Source organism: Rhincodon typus, chromosome 13 (assembly GCF_021869965.1).
Source record: "Rhincodon typus isolate 14 chromosome 13, sRhiTyp1.1, whole genome shotgun sequence".
NCBI lineage: Eukaryota > Metazoa > Chordata > Chondrichthyes > Orectolobiformes > Rhincodontidae > Rhincodon > Rhincodon typus.
Window position 1 is genome coordinate 61,936,496 of NC_063344.1, and position 9,605 is coordinate 61,946,100.

The window sequence follows — 9,605 nt, forward strand, 5'->3', positions numbered from 1 at the left end:
AATCTGCCAATCACAGAAGTGATGGAAGCATTGATGAAGGAAGTGATTCATGCTCAGAAACTAGCATCTCTTTCAAATATGAAACCAAGGTTACAATCAGGGTTAGCCTCAGACTGACAGCAATGGAGATGCTGAGATGGTTTTTCATCAAATAGAATCCCATTCAGCCCACTGAGTGTGCACCAATCCTCCAAACAGCATCCCACCCAGACCCAGCTCTCCACCCTATCCCTTAACCCCACATTTATAGCGTGGCCAATTCTAACCTGCACATCTTTGAACTGTGGGAGGGAACTGGAGCAACTGGCAGAAACCCACACAGACACGGGGAGAATGTGCGAACTCCACACAGACAGTCACCCAAGGCTGGAATCGAACCCAGATCCCTGGCGCTGTGAGGCAGCAGTGCTAACCACCGTGTGAGCCAAAGTTTGTGGCTGTCTTTTTATTCGAAGACTGAAGTAAAAGGCAATGCTCCTTGAAAGGATCTTGGGGGTCAATGACATCTTCTGCCGCTGTTGATTTGACTAATCCTATAATCCTATCGTTAGTGAAGAGCAAACTGTACCACATCCCTGTTCATTGTCCACCCCTTTAAAATGAATACCCAGTCTTCTCAGTAATGTATCAGTGTTCAGGTTGTAGGTTTTGTAAATTGTCTAATGTGCCAAAGGCATTGTACCCCTTGAGGGAAAAAGAGGAAGGGGAGGAGTAATGATAACGATGCAATAAAACACATTGGCCCCTTTCACTGCTCCATCCTCTAATGTCTAACATCTTATTTTGTGAATGTTTAACTCCAATAAGAACCTCCAGCCTCTCCTGCTCATCTACAACTTAACCCTTGGGTTTGGAAGAGAAAGTGCTCCTTGCAGAAAGCCAGGAATGCAAATACAGGAGTATGATGGTGTATGGAAAAACAGGGAAAGGAAAGGTTCAAGGTGAAAAGTAAACTGTCTGGAGTGGGATGTCTAATTCAGTTGTAAGGCAGCAAGAATATTTTGGTAGATCCAGTCCAAGAAAATCTAAGCACTTGGTTCAAAAATACTAAGAATCGTGCAAATCCACGATGACAAAACTGAATGGATTTATGGAAACAACAGGTGTACAAATCTGACGCATCGAGAAAGCGTCAAAAACCCATAGAAGGTTAGAGTCTAGGGGGAGGCCATTTGAGGTGCTGAGTCTGTTCCAACGTTTTGCTAAAGCAATTTCAAACCCCAGCCTGATGAGTTTGTCTCTCTAGCCTTGTCACTCCCTTTGTTACAAATATCTGTTGAATCTCCCCTGAAAAGGTGCACGCTTTTATCCCTCAACTATTCCCAGTGACAACATTCCATGATTTCCAACACTCAGAGTCCCTACCGTGTGGAAACAGGCCATTCGGCCCAACATGTCCACACCGCCCCTCTGAAGAGCATCCCACCCAGACCCATTCGCCTACCCCTACATTTCCCATGTCTAACCCACTTAACCTAAACATCCCTGGATACTATGGAAAATTTAGCGTGGCCAATCCACCTAGCTTGTACATTTTTGGACTGTGGAAGGAAACAGCAACACCTGGAGGAAACCCACACAGACATGGGGAGAACGTGCAAACTCCACACAGACAGTCGCCCGAGGCTGGAATCGAACGCGGGTCGCTTGCGCTGTAAGGCAGCAGTGCTAACCACTGAGCCACCGTGCCACTCGTTAAACAATACAGGCTACAAATCCATTGTCTGGCAGACATTTCTCTTCACCTCTCCCCTTGCTCTCATTTTGAAATTCTGATGAGCTTTAGTCACCCATTCCCCACGGAGAGGACTCAATCTCCCTTGTTAAACCTTGTATTTTCCACAACTAAAGTGGGAATATTATTGGTCTTCATCACAACTCCTCAGTATTTTGTAACGCCTGGCATCATCCTGGTGAATCCAAACCGCACGCCATGCAAATTTAATACGCTTGCTACAACATGGTGCTCCACTCAGTCTTTTAAGTAAGGTCAAACCTTCCTCCAAGTTTTCCCACCAAGACGTTAACTCACTCACTTGGAATTTTTCATTGGTAATTAACAGCTTGTCTCGAAGGCCATGGAGGAATGGGAATAGTTCATCGATTGCAATGGAAATGTCCGTTTTATAGGTGCAAAGCTTCTGCCTGAGTTCTTCATCAGTAAAAAAATCAAGGAAGGACATACTGTAGGAGAAGACAATGAAAATGTTCCTCAATTGGCTTTACAATATGTAACATACCAAAGAAGTTCTTATAACTGTAATTATAAGTCATTCAAATGTGTATCTAGGGAGAAAAACACATATGGGTTTAACATTAAAAAATGATGGACTTATTGGCAGTGATTTTAGGCCTTCTCTCCAAATGGATAGGAGTTTAGCTGACAGCCGTGCTGCTTGTATCAAGCTGGTGTCTGAACTCCAGAAGCAGGAATCATTTGAAATACTCTGACACTCAGTGAGCACCACACACTAGAGACCCCAGTGTGGTGGTGGTGGGGGTGGTGGCGTCAGGGATTGGGCAGTTAATCTCAGAAGTGATTGAGCACAGGCTGGAAGTGGCCTGAACTATTTTAATTAGAGCCTTAAATGAACACCCTGACTGCTGTGGATCCCATAATTCTGCCAAAGAACAGTTGTGTCTTTTCTTCAGTTAAAACCAGAAATGTCATCCAGCATCACTGTTTAAGCTAACGCACCACTGCAACATGTAAGCATATTCCTGTTTTTGTACCATGAAAACTGTTGACCTGCTCCACGGTGGTTCTATTAACCCCTAAAGGCCTCCCGGATATCTTGCGGTTCTCAGTCTCTGTCACTTGCTAGTCGTTTAATTCAGTGAATACCTCCAATCCTTGCATGGTTTTTCAGAGCCTATCTCAGTTCCCAACCTCTCTTCTACTTCCTTTTGGTTTTTTTCAGCCCTTCTTGGATTGCCATTTTCAGTTTGAGGGAGATATCATTCTGTTGGTGTTTAGTTGTCTTTCAGTAAACCATCTATCCCTGGCAGTGGCAGAACTACACCCACTGTTGGCAAACGCATAGAAAATTCACTGCTTGGGTAAACGTCAATCAGTGGCACCTCTATACAGTTTCTCATGAGCTGTTTTATCAGCACTTTGGAGTTTAACTTGTATCCAGGTGGAAGCAAGGTCTATAAACACACAACGTCCAAAAAAATGTTAATTTTTCTCTCAATTTATAATAGTCTCAATTTCTTTGAACACAAACTCCTGATAGCTATCCTGCTGAAAAATCATGTCTGAGCAGACAGTAACCACCTTTAATGTTAGGACAACAATGTCACAACCTGACTCTGTGGGATACTGGACTACAGTGACACATTTTACATTAAAAAAAATTCAACGATCCCAAGAATAGATGCAAATGAGGATTGGTTAGCTCAGTTAGCTGGATAACTGGTTTTTGACGCCAACAGTAATTCTTGTACCAGCTGAGATCACCATGAAGATCTGTGTTCTGAACCTCACCCTTTGTCGGCCCTGTCTCTTCCAAAACTACTTTGACTCTTGTCAAATGTACTCAACCATCTCCCTTGAGCCGTGGCCTTCACTTGGCCACAGTTATCAACGAGTTGTGTGTTACTGGTCCTCTTTGCGTCCCCCCCAACCCCTGTTTTCAGACTTAGAGGCAGAAACCGTCAGCACGAGGCAAAATTCATTCTTAAGTGACCACCGTTCAAAAGGAATTCAGCGACTGCAAAGTGTTTTGGAAAGCTCTTAGAACTGGATCATGTAAGTCACAGCATGAAAATTCAACATTTGATTCCCAAATTGTGCATCATGATCTGCCACGCATAAAAGCAAAATTGGATCTAGGGTAACCTTTTGTTATCCTAAGGACTCATTAAATATGCAAATCAATGTCCAGCGCTACTTGTAGCACAATAAGTGTGAGATCCAGCAACAAATAAGAGGAGTATGCGGCTCACACTACTCAGTTACAACTAGACATAGAAATACCAATCCTGTCACCATTAAAAGAACAAGGGTTGGCTGCTGAAAGATAACTCAGTTTTTGTTTTCGTATACCCAGGAGAAGGAAGGAGATCAAAGTTAGAGGGAGGCATTCCCTGATTAAAACGTACTTATTTTCGTCTTTGCTTACAATCTGGACAGATTCTGGAGTTTGCGTCTGATGGAGGTAAACCCCTAGCCTATCTCCATGGAAGGCAAAGAGAAGGAACGGACTCTCAGGAACAAGATGCTGGTTTCTGGTATAACAAGGTGTAGAGCTGGATGAACACAGCAGGCCAAGCGGCAGAGGAGCAAGAAGGGCCTGAGTACCTTATTGCATGGCTTTGAATGGACGACTTGCAGATATTAAGACAGGAAGCTCAATAATCTCCATCTCTAATGTTTGTGGCGCATTGTCAGCATCTCAAGGAAAGGCAAGATCATGAACTCAACAGTCCTCATGTAAGCAAATCAGCTAAGTATGCTAGCACTCACATACAGGCTATTTCCAAGAATAGTGTATATGATGATATAGCCAGAGGCAGGAGACCAGGAGGATGCCCAAAGCTCTGTTTCATGAATGACTGAAAACACGTCATTGAAGGCCATAAACATTGAGTTTTATCGTGGGAGATATTAGTCACTTTTGTTGACATTAGTCAAGTGCTGACATTCACCCATGGCTGCTGTTGCTTGGCAACGTGTTAACACTGATAACAACTTGATAATCACCTCATTTGCTGCATTTCGAACAAAACCTGCCTCTTACAGATTGTCTCTTCAGCTATCAACATACTCCCATTCCTAATTGATTTGTCACAATACCATTGCTTTACGCAGATGGACTGACGTGAACTGAAGGAAAGGAGGGACTGCTTCCCCACTGAGCCTAAAAATACTCTGGCCCCATTCAATAACCACGATGGATCACCGCATTGCCCCACCACAATGCCAAACTGCCATCCAGTAGGAACGAGTGAATTCTCAGCTGTGCCATTACCCTGTCCAACCTCCCAGATTGGCAGGCTGCTACCCAGTATTAGTGCCCAAAGCTCACCTGTGGCATGTAAATAACCAAACTTCATTTGGATCTCACAGCAGTTGCTCCCTTGGCTTTGGGCAATTTGCATCCCGGAGATATTTTCTCTCTTTCTTTATTTCTCGACATTTTCAGCTCCAGAGGAAGCAGTCTGAATTTCCCAAGACTCATGTCCTAACCATTGTCTCTCTTCTGACATCAACACTGTGCAGTCACCAATATTCTCTCTGTAAAGCACACCATTCTCTCAAGGGTGAACAAATGACTACAGCATTGGACAAAATATTATGAGGGGGCAGGCAGGGTATGTGCGGTGGTTCATCTGATTCAGAAAGAAAAGTTATCAGCTTGCAAAAGACCTGGAAGATGCCCATCCTGTAGCCACTGCAGCCAGGTGCATTATGGCTACAGGATGGGCAGAAGGCTAGTGGATATCCACACTAACCACCCACTGCAGGGAGCTCCTGCAAGCTGGCTCACAAAATATACACAATTAATTGTGCAGTGAGGTGAGTTGGGGGGGGGCCGGCATACTTTGGGCAGAATGGTTTTTGATACCCCAGGGATGATGGGGGTGGGGGTTGAGGCGGCCGTTGCATTTTGTACTCTAGGCAGGAAGGAAGGGGTTACCATCTTCTCTGGGTGTGGGGAATAGTTGGCCCTGATGGGCAAAGGGTACCTGTCTGTAGACAGAAATGCCCTCCTTTCCTTCAGTTTTAAGTCCCCCCCCCCAAAAAAAAGCCCATGCCATTTGGGCAGTATAATATTGGAGTCAATAGAGCATGTCACTTACATACTGCTGTTGCTTCCAGACCCTACCTTCCTTCTGTATTTCAAGGATGAGCTGGGATTCAGGGTGGCGGTGGTCATGGAGATGATGGAGCTAATGACTTCATATAATCCCTACAGTGCGGAAACAGGCCATTTGGCCCAACAAGTCCACACTACCCCTCATCCGGACTCCATTCCCCTATTATTTCCCCTGTAACCTGCGTTTCCGATGGCTAATCCACCTAATTCACACATCCCTGGACACTATGGCCAATTTAGAACGGCCAATCCACTCAGCCTGCACATCTTTGGACTGTGGGAGGTAACCCACGCGGATACGGGGAGAACGTGCAAACCCCACACAGCCAGCCGCCTGAGGCTGGAATCGAACCCGGGTCCCTGGAGCTGTGTCCTACATCATTTGTCGGCCAAAAATAAAGCACCTTTCCGGAGCATGTAATATCCACCTTCAGTATTCAGTACAACTTTGGATGACTGTTTATTTAGCATAGAGGTTACCCAGCGTCAGATTACAACGTGAATAAAGCTGTAGAAATGAAACCTCAGTCTGCTCTTCAAAATTGTGAACAGGCGGAGACACGTTTACACTCACCTTCAGTATCAATGTCTCGGCGGATCACAACGATACGCAGGATTTGAAGACGAAAACCACCTCTGACCTTTGCTGTATGAATTCAAAAGACTCCGATATTTCAACTGCCTGGCTTCGATTGGAGGGGCGTAGTCAACACGTATATACCGGAAATCACTTCCAGCCTTCTAGGGAACATCTCTATAGTTCTGCCCATTGCTTCAAAGGCAGAAAGACTTCCTTCTTTTTACAACTTGCCCTTGAAAGAAAAATCAGCTTACCCTAGCAAATCCTCCACCATGCCCAAACCAGTATTATTGGTATCTGTGGCAATGGCGTCAAGAATTATTTTGTTCCAGTATTACTTTTACCAGTGACTGTTTTTTTTAATTATTACCAACACTCTGCATTGGGAGTATTTGACGGGGCACTCTGTATCTAACCCACACCATGCCCAGGCTGGCAATGTTTAATGGGGCAAAGTACGGTAGAGTAAGGAACAAAAACAAAGTTGCTGGAAAAGCTTAGCAGGTCTGGCAGCATCTGTGGTAGAGTACAGTAGAGTAAGTTTCGCTTTATGTTCAACCTATGCTGAATCAGTCCGGAAATGAAGCTGTCCGTGTACTACCCTAAGCATTTCCTCTCTGGCTTCACTGTGGTTTCAATATCGAATAAAGCTCGCTGTAGGAATGTTTGTTGGGTGGGTATAGAGGATGCTTTACTCCAAATTTAATCTATACTGTACCCAATCTGAAATGTATGAGGGGTGAGTGTAGATGGTACTTTACTCCGTGTCTATCTCACAATCTACCCAGATTGGGGCAATGCACAGTGGTCAGTTGCTTTATATTGAGGACTGCGCAGTCACATTTTCAATCAAACTATTTCTTATTTTTCAAAAATAACATTTTCAAATTTAGAATCTTTTCCATTAAAAGCTTTTGGATATCAGTGTCGTACTTGACCTTTGGAATGTTTCTTGTGTAGAAGCCGTTTTGTTCTGGATACAGGATAAATTAGATGCCAAAGTGTTGGTAGGGGCCTTATCCTTTGCATTAACCACATCCTGACCCTGACCTGGTAATATTTAGTAGGATTAAACTATTCAAAACTGCGCCTCGCCTGGGATACTGCATGCCGACAGAAGGAACATTGCTCTTCCAAATTCTGGCTTTTACCTGTGCAACCTGCAGAAATAAATATAATTTAAATCAGGGTCCTCTATACTTCGTATTATTGTAGACTTTTATGGTGATCCCTAATGATAGTCTGAACGCAACGCGGAATTTAAGCGTTGCCAGAAAGTTGAGTGTGACATATCCCAAACACTGGGCTTAGGGCCAGCACGTAGCGCGTTTTACGTCAATCAGAAAAATGCTGTCGTTTGTAAACGTAAACATGATGTTTTATTTTCTGACTTCGAAATAATCCAATCATATTGATCAGTGCGGAAGGAAATTCAGTTTTTGCAACATCCACAGAGGAACGATCTGCTTCAGTGAAGCAAAAACAAATCATGTTAACATTGAGTCCTGCCAACACTATTTAAAATATTGGAAACTGGATCCAATGTAAACCATGAGAACATGAAGTTGCTGCATGCAAACTCTGTCACCAGACTTATTCTTACAGTTTCTCCCACCGAGATATGCTGATTAGGTTCACTTTGTTCTTCCCTCCGGAACTTGTTTGGACAATGGTTAGTTTCTCTGTTAGTCTCTTGGAGACGTGTATAAATTGAGCAGTGTCTTCAGCGTCCTTCCCCATGGAGAAACTCTAGAATAATGCTTTTATGTTTACAATAATGAGACCGTGAAGCACTGAAACGTAGAAACTAGGGGAAAGAGTCTCCATTCGGCCCTTTGAGCCTGATCTGCCATTCAATATGATCATGGCTGATCCTTTATCTCAATCCCATATTCTTGCCTTGTCTACCTATCCCTTGTGCCTTTAAAATCTAAAAATGTATCTGTCTCTTTCTCAGATATATTCAGTGACTTGGCCTCCACAGCCTTCTGTGATAGCAAAGTCCACAGGTTCACTATCATTTGAATGAAGCAATTTTTCCTCATCTCAGTTCTAAATACTCTTGCCCCATTTGCTGAGACTGTGCCTCCAGGTTCCAGACTCCCCAGACAGGGAACGAATCCTGTCTGCAGAGTCTGTCCAACCTTTTTCAAATTTTATATGTTTCAATTTCATCCTTCTTTAGTGAATGCAGTTCCCAGAAGAACAAAATTGCTCTTCATAGGGCAGTCCTGCCAACCCTGGTATCAGCCTAGCAAACCTTTGCTGCAATTTCTGTATGGCAAGTATATCCTTTCAGAGGTAGGAAGACGAAATCTACATGCAATATTCCAGGTGTGATTTCACCAAGGCCCTGTATAACTGAAGTAAGACATTCCTAATTCTGAACTCAAATCCTGCTCGCTGCACCTACCTGTCTACTTCCATTGACTTATACGCCAGCAATAATAAGACAATGAGATGAAAGTTGATAGGGTGACAAAAATGACCGTGTAAGAACAGGGGCTGTGCAGAAGACACAGTCGGGGAAATAGAGAAGAAGTGATGCTTACCATGGTTGTGCTAGCTGTAAATGCAGTGTTTGAAGAAAACCTTGCTACAGTCTGTATCCGAGTCACTCATGGAGCAAGAAGAACGTAATTTTTAATTTAGTTTAATTTAATTTAATTTTAACTTAACCTTTTAATTTTAGATTTTATTGTCAGATGTACTCAAGTACAGAAGTACAGTGAAAAGTGTATGTTGTTGCCCCACAAGGTGCCATCTTGGGTGCCAAAGTATCCAGGTACAAAAATCTTAGGTACAAAGTAGTAAGAGAAACGAGAGTTAAAAAGTTGTGTTACTTCATAGAATAGTAGAAAAGTAAAGACATAGGTAATAGTTTATGTTAAAGTCTTTTGTAGTATAAACTAGGAAATAAAGGAATAAGTTCAAAGTTCAACAGACTTTGATGGGTCCTCCATTTATCTCACTGTGCTGTCCGTTCTTGATGCCATTGCTACAGATACTTTTGCTGCTGCTGAAACTGCTGCCTCTCTGATCTCCGCCAATGCCTCGGGAACATGTTCAGGCAGGACCCACTTGCACGCCAAGCGGAGACACTGCCATGAGCTGCCAAGAGACTGGGCAATGTACTGCCGAGAGACCAGGCCTGGACCCACCATGAGCCGCCGAGAGACCAGGGTGGGACCCACCATGAG

The 9,605-nt window shown here is 43.7% G+C and overlaps 1 protein-coding gene across 4 annotated transcripts in view; it reads right to left on the minus strand.

Annotated features, from left to right (window-relative positions):
* LOC109929175 (nuclear body protein SP140-like protein) overlaps positions 1 to 7,590 on the minus strand; it is a 35,757-nt gene extending 28,167 nt beyond the window's left edge. For 2 of the 4 annotated variants that reach the window (XM_020528981.2, XM_020528975.2), the window contains exons 1-2: positions 6,400 to 7,590; positions 2,037 to 2,184 (exon numbers count right to left, since the gene is read on the minus strand). In XM_020528981.2, coding sequence (XP_020384570.2) covers positions 2,037 to 2,183 — 147 coding nt within the window. In that variant the 5' untranslated portion in view covers position 2,184; positions 6,400 to 7,590. Of the gene's footprint in view, positions 1 to 2,036; positions 2,185 to 5,033; positions 5,221 to 6,399 lie in introns of those variants that run through there. The other 2 variants (XM_048604072.1, XM_048604073.1) reach the window with 2 other exon arrangements.
* Between the last annotated feature and the right edge of the window lie 2,015 nt (positions 7,591 to 9,605).